The 18,762-nt window shown below is 37.9% G+C and overlaps 1 protein-coding gene across 1 annotated transcript in view; it reads right to left on the bottom strand.

Moving 5' to 3' along the window:
• LOC106877404 (wings apart-like protein homolog) overlaps positions 1–18,762 on the bottom strand; it is a 215,924-nt gene that overhangs the window by 181,546 nt on the left and 15,616 nt on the right. Inside the window, exon 2 of the mRNA XM_089349203.1 lies at positions 15,754–17,480. Coding sequence (XP_089205329.1) covers positions 15,754–17,466 — 1,713 coding nt within the window. The 5' untranslated portion in view covers positions 17,467–17,480. The remainder of the gene's footprint in view (positions 1–15,753; positions 17,481–18,762) is intronic.

Genomic DNA, 18,762 nt, shown 5'->3' with positions numbered 1-18,762 from the left:
GCTGTTTGGTGAAGCTTGCTTCCCAACCACTTGGTTCTGGGTTCAATCTCAGTGTAGCACCTTGGGCAAGTGTCTTCAACTATAGCCAAGGGATATCTAAAGCTGTGTAGGTGGATTTGGTAGATCGAAACTAAAAGAAACATTTTGTGTGTGTATGTATAAACCACGCGAAGGCAGACCGAGCTGATGCAATGTAAAAAGCAGCCAGTCCACTCTGTAAAATGGTTGGTGTTACAAAGGGCATCCAGCTGTAAAAACCACGCCTAAGTAAACAGTGAAGCTCGATACAATCTTCTAGTTTACCAGGTCCTGACAAACTGTCCAACCCATGCCAGCATGGAAGATGGATGTTGAATGAAGATGGTTTTATATATATAAAACTGTCCGATGAACAGGAACGTGAAACTCAGAGTAACGGTTTTTTTGTTATATTTCTGCTGCTTTTAAATAAAGTATATATATATATATATATATATATATATATATATATATATATATATATATCATCATCATCATCATCATTTAACGTCTGCTTTCCATGCTAGCATGGGTTGGACGATTTGACTGAGGACTGGTGAACCAAATGGCTACACGAGGCTCCAATCTGATTTGGCAGACTTTCTACAGCTGGATGCCCTTCCTAACGCCAACCACTCCGAGACTGTAATGGGTGCTTTTATGTGCCACCGGCACGAAGGCCAGTCAGGAGGTAGTGGCAACGGCCACGCTCGAAATGGTGTATTTTACGTGTATTTTGCCAGTACCGCAGGAAGTAAGTGAGCTTCAAGTAATCTGTCGAAAATATAAAAAACAACCTTCAAGAACAGTAGTGGTTTATTTGTGCTTAAGGTTGTGAATTTTTCCTCTATCAAAGTATGGTAAGCTGAAAAAAATTCTTTTATAATTCACAGTTGGCAACCAGGATTGTTGAGTATGTGAATAAAAATCAAAAAATTCAGGAATGGAGTAGATAAAATCTGAGCTACATATGTTTTATAGCGAGTGGAACCTCAGAAAAAGCAATTACTCAAGCGAGATGTATACTGCAGGCTACTCTTCAGGCGAAAGGTATCTTGATTATATAAAGTCTACATTGCCGTTAGGAGACCCATGTTAACACACAGAGGATTCGATCAAAATGCACGTATATATCATTATCATCGTTTAACGTCCGCTTTCCATGCTAGCATGGGTTGGACGATTTGACTGAGGACTGGTGAAACCGGATGGCAACACCAGCCTCCAATCTGATCTCGTGGGCATCGGTACCATTTTCCTCTTTCTCCGTTCTTCCATTCTCCGAACTTTCCATCTTTCCGACGAAGGGCTACGCCCGAAACGTCATACACTCTCTCTTTCCTTTCCTGAGCGTCCAATAATACTATCCATATCACGTCCTCACTTTGTTGTTTTTTTGTTTTTTTGTTATTGTGTTTTTGAACTATATATATATATATATATATATATTAATATAAGAAAACGGGAAAAAAATATATTGTGGATATTCATTTTATTTGTATCACAATAAAAACAGCAAATATTTCATACAAATAAAATTTAAAGGAACATAGACATAAAATAAGCATAAAAAGTGCCCACATGTTTCAATCTGGTCACTAGATAAACAGTGCTTCTAATCAGCAGGATTCGAACCATGTTAAGAGTTGTAGATGTGAAAATAATGCAACGTGACCAGATATTGTCAGGTCTTGCCTTTTGCAAAAGCTAATGCTAACATATTTTTTCAGAGGAAATCAAATTGGTGGTAAAAAACATACTAGATAAGATAGATGAGTACCACATAGTCATATGTTAAGTACCAAGTGATGTAAACATGTATGTTTATGGAGCACCGCCTTTAGTTGAACAAATCGACCCCAGGACTTATTCTTTATGAGCCTAGTAGCTATTCAATTGGTCTCTTTCACCAAACCGCTAAGTTACGGGGACGTAAACACACCAACATTGGTTGTCAAGCAATGGTGGAGGGGACAAACACAGACACGCAAATATATATATATGTATATATACATATATCTATACAAAACAGACTTCTTTCAGTTTCTGCCTACCAAATCCAGTCTTGTGAGTGGATATGGTAGACAGAAACTGAAAGAAGCCTGTCGTCTTTGTATATCTTAATATATAAATCTGAAATTGTGTGTTTGTGTGAAGTCTTTTTGAATGTTTATAGAAATCCACATTTTCCACTTTTTCGTAAAAATTTTTACATCAATGGAATTTTCTCGATCTGAACTTTCCAGTGCAGTAATTAGATTTTTTAAATTCCGTTTACTTTGTGTGATTTAGGGAGATTTGGCTGTTGTTTCTAGCAACTTTTATATTTCATCCCTGCTACCTGGAATGCCATTCTTACACACGCGCTCAACATAAAAATATAGAGAGTAAAAGTGGGAGAGGGAGAGAGAGAGAAAGTGATACATACAACGTCATAGATTAAACTTTCATCTCAGTATTCTTTACCTATTTTTCATAACATAGATACGTAAAAACACACACAACCACACATACATGACCTGTGACAACAACATACACATTGCTCTCAATCTCTATTCATTTCTCCCCCTCTTCCTCTCTCGCTCTCTCAAACGTATACATGTGCAAGTAAACAATCATTCACATCGTGGTATATTTACAAAACATTGATGGCATAACTACAGAATTGTATCCCCCAACTTTGGAAGGTCATAACTTTCATAAAATTGAATATTTTTTAATGAAATTTTCTATGCATATATTATTTATTATGTAGATTCCAAATATACAAAAATTTTCGGTGAAAGTGTTTTGGAAGGGGGTGGGGTACAATATTCGGAAATTCCACTTAAATTCCTCTTAACTTCCAGGAAACTGAATATTTTTTCATGAAATTTTGTACAAATGTACCTTGATGTATGTACATTTCAAGCATGTAGGAATTTTGAAGGAAACAACTGCAGGTTATTTTTGAGAAGTGTTCCCCACTCGGTGGTGTTTCGGAGCAAGTCATCCATATTTGTTTCATTTTTCTCTATTATGTGCTTATGTGCATCCTTAGAGTTCTAATGAAGTAATAGGCAGTGAAGAGAAGCAGTCATAAGAAAACTTTTAACTACCCCTATTCCTTTCTCTCCCCCTCTCTAGCTCTCTCAAAAGCATACACAATCATTCAGTAAAATATAACTCATGTTTTGTAAATTTACCAAGATTTTCACTAGGGTGTTAGGGTTAGGGTTTGGTTAGGGTTTAGGATTAATGTTACGGTTACGGTTTTTAGGGTTAGGGTTTAGGATTAGTATTAGGATTAGGGTTGGGTAATCATGCGGGTGTTAATCTGAAAAATTACAGATATGTGAAAAGTACCGACACTGCCATCTATTATAACTTTTGTTGTTCTGTTTAATATATACATAGATTATGCCTCCAAAGAAGAGAGTTTGCTGGGGAAAGACAGCAACCGGTTTAAAATGACAGCAACAGACTGCAGTAATGCACCACATTCCAGAAGCTATTTTGAACATAATGCAAAATGGTGCATCAACATCTTCTGCCCAATCTGATAGAATTCTGGCAAAACTGTGTAGCAACAGATCGCCAGCAATTGCTTCATCAGAAATTGCCGTCCAAGCTCCTGCTAAAAGGGATTACACTGCTATGTATAATCGGGGCAGCACAAAAAGTTGTTTTGCACAAGCATTTCTATAGCCAATTACACGGATGAAATTTACGTATGCTTAATAATTTTACGCAAAATAGCCTTCAGACTTTCCCTATTAATTTCATCGTCTTTTGAATTATGAACATATTTACATCATAAGGGTTTTTTCGTTGTAAGGCTTTCTTTTTTAGTTGATTTTCAGCTAGCAAGACTTATCGTAGATGGCATAATAAGTCACACCCGGACAAGGTCGGGTTATACTGCTAGTATGTATATATATTTATGCTTGTCCCCCCCACCATTGCTTGACAACCGATGCTGGTGTGTTTATGTCCTTGAAATTTAGCAGTTCGGCAAATGAGAGACCAATAGATTAAGTCCTAGGCTTACAAAGAATAAGTCCTGGAGTCAATTTCTTTGGCTAAAGGTGGTGCTCCAGCATGGCTGCAGTCAAATGAGTGAAACATGTAAAAGAGTAAGAGTATACACACTATATACCCATTTTTTAATTGTGTCCATGTCTAGGGCGAAAAACTAGAGGTAGTCAATAGCTTTCGCTATCTGGGCGACCAAGTTAGTAGTGGGGGTGGGTGCGCTGAAAGTGTAGCTGCTAGAATAAGAATAGCCTGGGCAAAGTTTAGAGAGCTCTTACCCCTGCTGGTGACAAAGGCACTCTCACTCAGAGTAAAGGCAGACTGTATGACGCATGCGTACGAACAGCCATGCTACATGACAGTGAAACATGGGCTGTAACTGCTGAGGACATACGTAAGCTCGCAAGGAATGAAGCCAGTATGCTCCGTCGGATGTGTAATGTCAATGTGAATACCCGTCAGAGTGTAAGTATCTTGAGAGAAAAGCTGAACATTAGAAGCATCAGTTGTGGTGTGCAAGAGAGACGATTGCGCTGGTATGGACATGTGGTGAGAATGGATGAGGATAGCTGCGTGAAAAAGTGCCACACCCTAACAGTTGAGGGAACCCGTGGAAGAGGTAGGCCCAGGAAGACCTGGGCTGAGGTAGTGAGGCAAGACCTTCGTACATTGGGCCTCACCGAGGCGATGACTACTGACCGAGACCTTTGGAAATGTGCTGTGCGTGAGAAGACCCGGCAAGCCAAGTACGATCGTTGCCAGTGCCCCTGGACTGGCTCTTGTGCGGATGGCACATGAGATGCACCATTCTGAGCGTGGCCGTTGCCAGTACCGCCTGACTGGCTCCCGTAGGATTTTCGAGCGAGATCGTTGCCAGTGTCCCTGGACTGGCTTGTGCGGGTGGCACATAAAAGACACCATTTTGAGCGTGGCCGTTTTCGTGCGGGTGACACGTAAAAGCACCCACTACACTCTCTGAGTGGTTGGCGTTAGGAAGGGCATCCAGCTGTAGAAACTCTGCCAAATTAGATTGGAGCCTGGTGTTGCCATCCGGTTTCACCAGTCCTCAGTCAAATCGTCCAACCCATGCTAGCATGGAAAGCGGACGTTAAACGATGATGATGATGATGATGACAAATGGCATATTTAAATTAGCAACAGCATAATATTATGTAATCTTTTATGATTACATTGAATGAAATTCTACCAAAACAGCTGTTGATAATTTAAACACTATTAGTGTGTTACTATTTTATACTTATGTGGCACCAAACATCTATTTGTGAATTGGATTGTTAGTTATCAATTTGATTTAATATTTACATACAGTATTCTGTCAGGATGTCTACAATGTTGTATTATATAACAGCTTTGTTATATAATACAACATTTTCTGGCATCTCACATGTTGATATGCCTTGATTCTTAATGAATCCTTCTAACTGTGTGAATACATATCTATACATGTGTGTGTGTGTGTGTGTGTGTGTGTAACAAAACAGGAGAATTAGTTTATACAATATTTAGTTACATCATCTCATGCATGTTTCATTAACAATGAATAAATGTCAGTTACATTAAAGATCATATAGCCTAAATATATTTTCAAATCTTCAGAGATTGCGTAACTCTTCTTTATAATCTAGTATTCACATTGGACTGCTGACAGTGTTGCTGTATCAATAACAACAACTGTGTTAAATTAGATTAGGTAATTAGCCTTTATACTTTCTAATGCGATGAAGAATGCCTTATCGTAAAGATACAAGACTGTGTTGTCACTGAGTCTCTGAATGGAAGACGTTTGAGATTTACACAACCCAGGCTATCAGGTTATAGAGAAATCAGTATGATGTCTCAATGATTTATCATTTTAGATGGCTGTTCATTTGCTAATTAATGCCCATCCCCACAGAAGCAGATTAGCATGCAAAGAAGCATATATACATATTTACTGATGCAAATATATCACAAGAATTACTCCTAATATACATAATTATGTATACTTACATATCTGACTCATGCAAGCATGGGAAAGTAGACATTAAATGATGATAATACACACACACAAGAAGCTTGCTTAAAGCCTGAAAGGTTGATTTAAGATAGATAGCGCATTTTATGAATATGCCTGTTCAAGTACCATAAATTGTCGCCATTTCATATCTTTAATTTCGCACATGCACATTGTTTGTTTTGGATTTTGTTGACTACACAGTATAGTAGGGTCGGTTGGACACTGTCTGTGAGAAAAACAGCACCATGATGCAATTCACTCAGCCAGAAATTTGGAAACAACATGCTGCACTCTTTGGAATTTGTGCTGGAAGCTCCAGTACAAACATTCCAGAGTGATTTGGTGTCAATCTGAGGACACGTACCGAGAGTGATAAAAATCAAACATCCAGTCAACATCATGGTGTTTGGAGTGATCACTAGTGATGGGGACGTTATGCTTCCATCTATCTTCCCACAGATCCTCAGACTAAACACACAGGCCTACATTAAGTTCCTGGAGGAGGCAGTGCTGCCCTGGGTCAAGAGGGTGGCTGCTGGAAGACCCAATGTCTGACAACAGGACTCTGCACCATGCTACACAAGACAATTTCTGTAACCACATCACCCCTAACATCTGGTCACCTAACTCCCCAGACTGCAACCTTGATTATTATGTGTGGGGCACAAATGAGTAAGAGACCAACAAAACTCCTTGTAACATCAAAGATGAACTGAAGGCAAGGATTATGGCAACGTTCAACAACTTAAACAAAGAGACTGTCCAGAAGAGTTGCAGAAAATTCCGAAGTCATCTGGAGGCCATGGTTGAAGCCAATTGCGATTTTATTGAATAAATTTACTCTTTAGTATTCATCATGAAAAAGTACATCAATATACCAAATTTAAACATTTTCATTTATTTAAAAAATTTTTAAATCTGTGACAGTGATAGAGAGGATCTGTCTGTCTGTCTGTCTCTCTCTCTTCATTTTTTTACTCTCTATAAAAGCATATCACTCACATCATCTTGTGTGCCTGTGTGTGCGCGAGCGTAAAGAATTTCATTAAGGCTCAGTGATTTAAAAAAGGTATGTAAAGTAGAATTTATTTTAATAGCATACTTTCCTGTTAGTAAATATGTTTTTTCTTACACACACACACACACACACACACATGGGCTCACTTAATGCAGGATGGGGTTAAGGACCTAAATAAATTTTTTTGTTGTTGTTTTTTAAATTCCAGCAATGGACAACTACATGATCTTTCCATAAAATGTGTTTATGGGGAAATAAAATTTCAACAACATCAATACATGTCAGAGTGACAAAGAAACGAGGAAGGTACCAGGTGGTTGTGGGATGTGCTAGAAACATATATGCCCTTAAATCACCTTTTTGTCTGAAAATTATTTTGAAATTCTAAACAAAAACAAACTGTTAGATTTGGACTTTCTGTACTTTGAGACTATGGTTAAAAGAAAAATTTTGGAAAAAGACGAGATTTTAGGATTTATGGGAAGTGGGTAGGGTTAATAAAAACATTTCCCTATTGTTTTTAAATTACATTTCATTTTCTGTTTGAAAATAAAGGACACAGGAATTGTAATTTCCTATTTTTTTCTTTTTTCTAACCTCTATGTTCTCCCTCTGCCATTTTGGCCAATGTTTATTTCATAAACATTGGCCAAAATCGGTGCTGGGTTGGGGAGTGGGGTTTGAAAAATTCATAAAATTTCAAAACTTTTCTTCATAAAAAACCCATCCCCATATCATTTGCAAGGGTGTGGTGAAAGAAAAATTTGAAAACTCCTTGTCAAAACAGAGAAAAATCCAACTTATGTGGGTGAGCTTTTCAAAAATCCAAGACATTCTATTGTGCAAATTATCAGGCAATGACAAGTTGCTCAGCAAGTATATAAAGCAAGAGATTGGAAATTTTTTGGTATTATTTATTCACCATTACATGTGTTTCATTTGCTAATAGGAATTACAAAAATAGTGAAATTAAATTTGTCTGAAGAACTTCTAATAGGAAATTTTTTACATGTAAAACTTTGTAATTCTTATTAGCAAATGAAACACATGTAATGGTGAATAAATAAATAGCACCAAAAAATTTCAAATTTCCCATTTTGTTATTACAGTAACTCTGCAAATAATATTTCCATAATTCTCAAGTTTAATGAGTATTTTGCACTAACACATTGAGTTTACATACTAACACAGAATTGACCTAGATCTCTGCTGTGCACTGACACAACTGAGTTTTCATACTGGATTATAATAATAGAACAAACAGATGTGCTTCAAGATGAAATGGCTGGGACTGACCCTAACTACCTACATAATATTATATATATATATATATATATATATATATATATATATATATATATATATAGTACTGTAGGTCCTGATGTGGAGGCATATTGTATAGTGGTTATGGACTCGTGATTGTAAAATCGTGGTTTCGATTCTTGGACTGGGTAATGCATTGTGTTCTTGAACAAAACACTTCATTTCCCATTGCTCCATTCAATTCATTTACACATAAAAAGTATTGTGTAGATTTGGGCCTTGCAATTTTGACATGTCATTCAGAACATCATTCTTCAACTTAGTTGTTTAAATTCAAGTTATTGACTATCTTGAGTTATTTCCCTAAGATCGCATGACCATGAGCTGTTGTCTATATTGATGGCAGGGACTAAATACCCTGTCCTTGTGTGTGGGTCAGCTAGGCCTAGGGCAGTATATCAAGGTTGTAAGCAACCAAAGGTGGTAACAACATAACAGTTCAATCTCCCTATTGATAGATACTGCAGGTTGGCGGAGAATGTGTGATCTCCCATGAAGACAGAATTGGCAATTACAAGCTCCAAATGAATAAAAAAGGGGCCTGTCAAGAATACTCCATTTGATGGGAAGTCATTTCGATGGTCACAATCTTCAAATGAAGCAGGACAGGGAGGTGGAGTGTTCTGTATTCATACACTTGAAGGACTGCATGTGCAGTGCATGCCATCTCTTAAAGTTATTGACTCTCATGCCTGCGTAGTGTCTGTCTTGTGATGCCATCAGATGTGAGGGTGGTTCTATAGACTACAACTTTTGAGGCAGGATCTTCCCAGTGGGCAGTTGATAGGATATAGGTTGGGGTGTAAGGCTGTGTATGTTTGCATTTGTGCCTACGGTAGAATGCGGGTTTTGAAACGATATTGGCCAAACTGGAGTGGCTGACCATGACAGTGAGGACTGAAGAGTTTATAACTATGGGTTCTAGATATATGAGAGGATTGGGCACAGATGTTTGGATGCTGGCAATTTGACACTGCTAACATTGAACAGGTTTTGAAGAGAGAGAGAGAGAGAGAAGAGAGAGAGAGAGAGAGAGAGAGAGAGAGAGAGAGGAGAGAAAAGGTGGGAGGTGTTTGCAGCAACTGGGATCATAATGCTTTTCTCTCTTATTGATTTTTCTGCTCACAATGCCAAAACTGAAATTCAGTCAGTTAGATTTTGTAAAAAGATGTTTAGAAATCCATTGTGAAAAAATTTTCTGTCCCATGTTTTGTCAATATTTCACCAGCTCTCATATACAAGGTCTGATCAATAAATATCCGGACTATTGCCATAGTAACAAAGCTAAAAAGCACACAGAATGAAGCCACTTGGCAAAGATTGACCTTGAACTCTGCTGTGCATGTACACTTAATTTTAACGTTCTAGCTCACTTCCGCTATTTACAGCAGTGCTTGGAAGGAAGGTGTGTAGCATCTAATTGCCGCATTGACTTTGACAAAGAAAGTTGTCATGATGATACCTGCTTAGAGGCCTATGCAAAGTTGCAGAAAGTGTATGGAGAGGAGTGTATGAGCCACACAAGTGTATGAGTGGTTCAAACGTTTCCAAGATGGTCAAATAAATGTCAATAGTGACAAACATTCTGGGAGACCCACAACCAGCAGAACTGAGAAAAATATCGCAGATGATTATGAGCAACTGTGAGGGGAAATCATTGAATTACCATCCGTGAGTTGTCAGAGGATGTGCAGATTAGTTACGGTTCAGTTCAGTCCATTATCACTGAAGATTTGGGTATGTGATGCGTGTCTGCCAAGTTTGTGCCAAAATTGCTTTCAGCTGACCAAAAAGACACTCGGGTTTCAGTTGCACAAAATCTCCTTGTGTCGGGAATGATGAAAACTGTTTGAAAACTTTGCGTAGGCCTTTGAGCAGGTATTGCCAAGCTTTTGGCAAAATTTGATACAGATTCTCTACTCAATGTTTTCTGTCATGGTCAATACGACACTCACATGTTACATACCTTCCTTCCAAGCACTGCTGTAAACAGCAAAAGTGAGCTAGAATGTTAAAACTTAGGGCGCATGCACAGCAGAGTTCAAGGTCAATCTGTGCCAAGCGACTTCACTCCACATGCTTTAGCTTCATTACTATGGCAACAGTCTGGATACTTATTGATCAGACCACATTCTCTGCAGCAGAAGTGTTAAGACTGGCCTTTCTGGTGGTGTAAAGCACTCATGATGGTGTCACATAGAGCACCCATGCAGTGCCATGTAAGAGCATCCATGTGGTTCCACATAAAAGTGCCCATGTGGCAGCATGTAAAAGCACCTGTTTGGTGTCACATAAAAGCACTCAGCACATTCTGTAAAGTGATTGGCATTAGGAAGGGCATCCAGCTGTAGAAACCATGCCAAATCAGACTGGAGTCTGGTGCAGCTCCTCAGTTTGCCAGCTCTGGTCAAACTGTCCAACCCATGCCAGCATGGACAATGACCATCAAATGATGATGATGAACAGGCTCTTGTGTCATCTACAGCACAGACAAGACGCAGCAGCCAAAGAAAAAAACTGAAGCCTAAGTCTATGGAAACATCATTGGTAGCTTCCCACTCCAGCATTCAGATGATTTTTCTGGGTCTTTTCCTTCTTCATTTGTAATGTTATCTTTGGCTGACTATCAGTTTCATAATAGTCAAATGTATTTGAGAGTAAGCTGCACCTGAAGTGGAGACATTCTTGGCAGCTGTAGCATTCCACTTATATTATAACCCACATTAATATTTTATTGTATAACTGGTTAATAAAATAGTGGTTCAAAAACAGCGTAGCACAAGAGGTGTCTTAGTGTGCCAGAGATTTTTTTTTAAATATCATTTAAGGATATAGAAAACCCAACCTAATGCTTCAGCATCTTGAAAAAAACATGTTATTGATAATTCTGTTATAGGTAGGTTTAGTAAATAAAACAATAGTTTTCTTCACTTTTTTTTTTTGAAGTTTTAACATTAAAGAGGTTCTTATTTTTAATTTTCCTTGTAAAATATATCAGTAATTTTTTGCTTGATCTGACAGTGCACCACAGAATCAAAAAAAATTGTTGGATTTTTCAAGGCAGAGATAGTCTCAATTCAATCTAAATCATAATCTACACACAAAAATAAAGGAATCCAATAAGAGTACTGAACTATTTTTATAACTGCTAGCTTCATGACATTCATGGTATCAAATAAAGTACATGACCAAATGCATCTTTCTCAGAAAGTGGAAAGAATCAAGAGTTGGCCATAAAGTACATGAGGCAAGAGGCTGGAGTATAAAAATCATCATCATTTTTATATCTGCTTTTACATACTGGCAGGGACTGGACATATTCTGCTAGTCTAAGCCAGTAGTTATTCAGAATTACTGCTTTCCTAGGTGGGTTAGGTTCCATGTCTTGTCATATATTCCACTTTTTGGCATAGTTTCTAAGGCTCTAGATGCCCTTCCTATCATCACCCACTTTACAGCAAGAATGAACTTTATTGTGATACAGGCACTAAAGAAGTTGTCTTCTTTCTCAAGACCAATGACCCCATGCTGTCTCCTTTCATTCCTTTACTAGCTCTCCCCCACCCAACAAAACCAAAGAGAGCTAGGTTTTCTTCATGTTGTTGTTTGCTTGTATCTTTCTTCCTCTCCTACACAACTGGACGTGTAAAAAGTGACATTTTTCTATCACACTACCAGATGAAGGCAAATGAAGAATAAAGACCTGCATTGGTCTTTATTCTTGCTGTTCTTGATACCAGAATGGAGGATTAGCTGTCAGGAGGTTCATTGCAGCAATAAACATTGCTAAGTATAAAGGTTGCCTCTATTTTAGGCCATAAAAACATGGTAGAGGAATGGCCTTGAATCTCCTCTAATATCATGCCCAGATTATCAGAGATTTAGCAGCCAGAGATGACTAACAGGTGGGTATAAGGGCTGCCTTGTACAAGTCCACAGCAGTAGCCAGACAGTGTTGATGTCATAGTCACATTGAAACTTTTATAGGCATAGCCTAACATTTTCTCTACTCTGCACCTAATTTACAAAGAGAGGATCTTTGCAGGGTTAAAATTACAAATGGACAGATAGTTGTCTCACATGCTACCTGCCAAGGCTGAAGGTGCATCCTGTACATTGCATCAGTCTTTGATGTAAGAGTAATTGTAAATAGCATAAAGTTGTCAATGGAAGAGTAGTGCAGTCTCTATGGCACCAGGTAAGATGATTTGGTAAAGAGCATGTCAGAACATACCATGTGGTGCCCAAGCTAATAGACCAGTGCCTCTGGCACCAAATAGTTAGAATGACAGGGTAAACTAGACAGCAAGCAGGGAGTGATGGACATGCATTGCTATCTTCTTTCATTTAAGGCAGCATGATAGAAGAAAGGAGTAATAGAAAAGTAACGAAGAGACAGAGTAAGAGTGTACTGGAAAACAGAGATAGACAAACAGTGGCATGATGACTGTTGGTAACAAGATTGAATAGAAACAACATGGTTAGAGGAGATACAAGAAGAAAATTGCAGTGGAATGTCAGTACCCAACCTGAATCTGAAGCAGATCTTGAAGACCAGGAACAAGGATAGACATGTTTCACTACATATTCAGATGTTCCAATGGAACTGCAATTCTGACACAGAAACATGCATTTCAAATTCAGCATGAACCGTAGGCGCAGTTCTCATGGCCATGTTATCTCCAGAAGCTTTGAATCTCAAGTCAATTTGACCTGAAGCCATTCTGTCACTTCAACACAAACTTCACATTTGAACTTCTATTGGAGCAACCACCACAACAAATACGTAAATAAACGTGTTTATAACATATACAGAGTTTGAGTTCCAGGTGATTCACAGCACCAAAATAAAGTCAGTGAGCTGGATTTGTTAGGTCAATGCACTTACAGTTAATTCCTGCATGAAAAGAAGTCATATCCACTATTGTTAGAGACAAGATCCTCTACGTAGATCTCTTTTCTTTTTAACCACTACTCACTTTTAAAAAATGAAAGACCTAATGAATAATGCAGTTTACTGCCTGCAAATGAAAAATAATGATCATGGCTAGAATGTCTTTCATTATAAATTACAGTTCTACTTGATCAGAGTGGAATTATAATTTATACAGGCATAAGCAATAACTAAAACATAATCACTAAAAGTACTGCCTTTACCAAAATCATTTCCTTGAAACATAGTCACAAAATAAACATTGCATTCCAAACACAGACAGGGAAAGAGGACATCACAATTTCATGGAAAATCTTAAAAAAGAAAAAAAAAGCAGCAACTTTCAGAAACGTAATGAAGAGCTCTAACACATATTTAGCAGAGAAATACTATATATTCTATCTGCTAAAACCCATTCTATAGAGCTGGTGTCAAAACCAGCAGAAATTTCTCACTGTCAAACCCCAACATATCCATCATTCTCATCTATTCTTCAATTTCACATCCACTGGATACCACACCTGATGGATTTAATTATAAATTGTTGCCTTTATAGACATATGCAATATATCATCATCGTCGTTTAACGTCTACTTTCCATGCTAGCATGGGTTGGACGATTTGACTGAGGACTGGTGAAACCAGATGGCTACACCAGGCTCCAATCTGATTTGGCAGAGTTTCTACAGCTGGATGCCCTTCCTAACGCCAACCACTCTGAGAGTGTAGTGGGTGCTTTTACATGCCACCAGCACGAAGGCCAGTCACGAAGGTATATATATATATATATATATATATATATATATATATATACTGCCTGAAAATCAGAATAGTCACGATTTGAATGGCTTTAGTCATAGAATTGCTCAATCAGAGGTTAAACAACAACAACAATAATATATATTATAGGCTTAACAGTGTGGTTGAGAAGTTCACATTGCAATCATGGGGTTTTGGGTTCAGTCCCACTGTGCAGCACCATGGACAAGTGTCATCTACTACAGCCCCAAACAAACCAATGCTTTGTGAGTGAATTCAGTAGGGGCAAACTGTGTGGAAGCCCATTATATATATGTGTATATATGTGTGTGTGTGTTTATTCCGCACACAACAACTTGACAACTGTTGTTGTTTAAGACTAACATTGTAGGGTAAGTGTAAGAGGCTGAATCTGGCCAGTTTGAACACAAAGCAGGTAGAATACTTTTGCTGGTTATGGCAGGTTTATATACTAATGTGTTAAGCAGATCTTATGCCAGTTTTGACACTGAATACTCCAAACAGTCACTGACCAGTACTACTTGCTAAATTATAGCATAAATGGCTAAGGATTCCACAGACACTTGTACACTTAACACAACATTCAGACATCAGAGTGATTATGCTTCACCAATATTTTTTTTCCTAAGCACTATCACTAGCTACTGACATCACCCATCATTGTTTATATTCATGTTGTAAAGCATAGAGGCCAGTGCCTGTATCTCTCCTTACTACAGGAGTTCCCAACCGGGAGTGCCTGCATCCTTGAGTGAGAGTGGGGACAACAAAGAAGGAAAATATTTATCATCATCATTCTTTTAATGTCCACTTTTCCAAGCTGGTATGGGTCAGATTGAATTTGCTGCAGATGATTTTCTATGGTCAGATGCCTTTCTTGTTGCCAAGTAAGGTAATATTTCCCCAAGGCCAGACATGTTTTCATGGAAGATTGAAAACGAGGGACAACACTTATGTAACGGTGACAATTGTTTACAACAAACACACACACACATACAAATATATATATAATGAGCTTTTTTCAGTTTCCATCTGTCAAATCCACTCATAAGGCTTTGCAGTGAAACTGAACCCAGAAGAAAGCTTCTTAATCACACAGCTATACTTACAGCAATCCCAAGGTGCCACCTAATGAGACTGAATCTGGAACCAAGTGGTCAGAGAGCTGCACCAGGCCTCTGTCTGATTTGGCTTGGTTTCTACAACTGGATGCCCTTCCTAATGTCAACCACTGTACAGTGTGTACTGAGTGATTTAAACGTGGCATGGGCACAAGCACTTTTATGCAAAATTGGTACGAGTGCTTTTCATGTGGCATGACAGGCTTCTTTCAGTTTCCATCTATCAGATCCATTCAGAAGGCTTGGGGCTAAAGTAGCTAACAAAAATCGTTCGAGCTGTGCCAGCATGGAAAAGAAGATATAATACAATAAAAATAGTGGGATGTGATTTGATGAAAATTTGGCTGCTATTTCAAGCAACCACTTGAAGGTTTTAGGTACCTTGCTTATTCCTATAAAAATATTTTTGATTGAGTTATTTTTAAATAATTTGCTGCAGATCAAATCTGAGGTGTGAATGACTGTACAGGGCCTGAAATGCTTAAATGGTATGAAAGGGGTAAGTTGAAAATGGAAAAGCTGGACTTACCTTCTTTGGGCTTTTACTCAATAATTTAGTTTGACCAGATCCAGAGATAGAATATCTAGTATTTTTAGACTTAAATATTTTCCTTTCAGTTGGTTTTTCTTTTATTGTCTGACGGGTGTAAGTTTTAGCTGTTTTCATAGTTAATGATTTGTCATAAGTATCATCAAGATCAAAAATATCTGCATTCGGAGAGTCATGATCATCATTGTTCGACACAGAATTACATGAGTCATTCATAAAATCAAAGTCATCATCTTCATCTAACTTAAACAGATCATCATATTCATGGTGCTTTAACACATTGGTAGAATTAACTTCTTTCTTGCTGGGCCCATCAGATCCCGTAGAATCATCTTTGTCGTCCAGTGAAAACAATTTTATAGATTCTTCATCGGAATGATCATTGAACATCTCAACATCAACCTCAGCAAAATTCAACTGGGATGATCCACCTTTCTCAATTTCATCTAAGCCTTTTCGTACCTCTTCAGGAGAAAGTGGAGGTGGCCCTTCATCACTACTTTCTGAAAAAACAGGGCTGCTTGGAGAAATGATATTTGGTTGCTTCTCTTCACTTACATTCACTGATTTCTTTTTAATAATCTTATCAAATAACTCACTGGCAGTTTCCCTCGGAGTTTTCTTTAAACTTTTGATATTGTCCATTCCTTTTGGCTTACAAAGAAATATTATGGTTGTGCCACGTTTATTTTTCACTTCACTCCGAGAGATGACCGTACTGTTTGTGAAACTGTCTTGAGTGTCACATAAAACAGTGTTAGATGCATGGGCACTGATGGGTGCTTTAGTCTTGGTTGTTGATTTTACCATATGTTTAGAAGGAGAGCTGGTTGGAACAACAGACACAGGCAGTTTATGATTTGTATATGTGCGGAATATAGGTTTCCGTTTAAATTTATAACTGTCATCATCAGTATTCTCTTCAGATGGAGGCAAATTGCTTAAAACAGATATCAGTTTCTCAGGAGAAGATTGAGCACTCAATGTGATGCAAGATGAAGGTTCTGGACTGTTGGAATGTTGGGTAGAAACACCAGAGTTATTTTGAGAAAGGAAGAATTTCTGTGAGTATGAATAATCACTGACCTTGATGGTCATTTTCTGAGGAGAAGAATCCAAAGAGAGTCGTTCTTGTGGACCACTGTGCAAATTAGTAAATTGGTCTATCGTAGATTGACGCATATTATCAGTTCGTTTAGTCGGACTTACAGAGTAGGTCTTAGCTGACCTGTACAATACTTTATCAGGATCTGTGTTAGGCAATGGTTTTACTGCCGCAGGATCAATATTGTAGTCATTGAAATTCTTCTTGGTTACAATGCCAACAGCAGGAGCTGTGACAATAATATTTTTCTGTGATGCATTTGAATGCAGAGGTACCATAGTTATGGAACTACGGCTTGTTCCTTTTAAGTCTTCAGATTCAAAGCTAAAAGGGTCATCAGAAATATCGTCATCAAAACGAGTTCTTTTAGATACTTCCATTTCTCTATCTCTGGCAATTTTTGCTTCTGGATCCCTTTCTCTTCTTCCACGTACTGCTGTGAAGGAAGTTTTTCCCCATTTTTGAATAAGAGGTGATGCTTTTACTGTTAAGCTTTTATTATTTTTGTTATGTATTATATCATCAAAGGCACGACTTGAAGCAGATTCAGATGATCTACCATACGTTTTCATGGCACACCGCTTCATTTTAGTGAAGGGCGCTGCAATAGACAGAAAAAATATTATGAAGATCACATTGAATTAAAGAAATAGAGAAAATAACTTACACACATATTGCAATAGGGAATAATATAGTACAGTATACACATAATTTACACAATTAAATAAAATGCAGTCATTAGTGAACATACTGAAGTATTGTAGTGAGCATACAGGGGTTGGACAAAATAATGGAAACACCTTAAAATTTCAAACAAATTTATTTTAATATGGGGTAAGACTGCCTTTACAGTAATTACAGCTTGAATTCTATGAGGTATGGACTCATACAAAATTTGAATTGTTTACAAAGGAATTTTTGTCCATTCTTCAGTTAAAATAATCTCTAGTTCTTGTAGTGACGATGGTGGAGGATATTGACTCCTTACTTGTTTTTCTAAAATGCACCATAAATGTTCAATAATATTGAGATCTGGGGACTGTGGTGGCCAGATAAGATGTTCACCTTCACTAGAATGTTCCTTGTGTCATTCAGTAACAACTTTAGCTGTGTGAATTGGTGCATTATCATCCTGAAAGATTGCGTTTCCCTGCAGAAACAGATCCGCAACCATAGGATGAATTTGATCAGATAAAATGCTTTAAATAGTCTTGACTATTAATTCTGCCATGATGGGAAATCATTGGGCCAGCGGATTTCAAAGATATAGCAACCCCCCACCCCAGATCATCACAGATCCCCCTCCATGTTTAACTGTTGGAAGAAGGCAGTCTGGGTCAAATGCTTCTTTTGGCTGTCTCTACACGTATACTCGGCCGGTAGTCGGAAATAAGGTAAAGGATGACTCGTCCGAGAAAATAACATTCTTCCATTGCTCTAGGGACCAATTCAGTAGGTTTTTACTCCACTCTAAACGCTTTGCAACATTTGTTTTTGAAAGTAGTGGTTTTCTAATTGCAGCCCTCCCATGAAATCCGGCTTTATGCAGCTCCCGGCAAACAGTTTTTGCGGAAACTGAGTTCTCAAAGTGGTCATTAAGCTCTGCAGTAATTTCAGGAGCAGTACTTTTGTGATCTTTTCTAACAATTTGCATAAGAGTCTGACGGTCCCTATCTGAAAGTTTTGGTTTTCTTCCAGAGTTTTGTTTTGATGAGAAAGTTTTTCCGTCTTTCTTAAAGGCTGTCATTGCTTTCGAGACAGTACTTCTTGATAAACATTTTGGCTGTTTTCGTTATGCTAGCGCCTGCCATACGAACACCAACAATTTGACCTCTTTGAAAGTCTGATAGATCTGTCATTCTAATGAATTTTAATTACCTTTT

This window comes from Octopus bimaculoides, chromosome 3, assembly GCF_046866305.1.
Source record: "Octopus bimaculoides isolate indiv1 chromosome 3, ASM4686630v1, whole genome shotgun sequence".
NCBI classification, from domain to species: Eukaryota; Metazoa; Mollusca; class Cephalopoda; order Octopoda; family Octopodidae; genus Octopus; species Octopus bimaculoides.
Note: the sequence above shows the minus strand (reverse complement) of the source record. Positions and strands in the feature narration are given on the sequence as shown.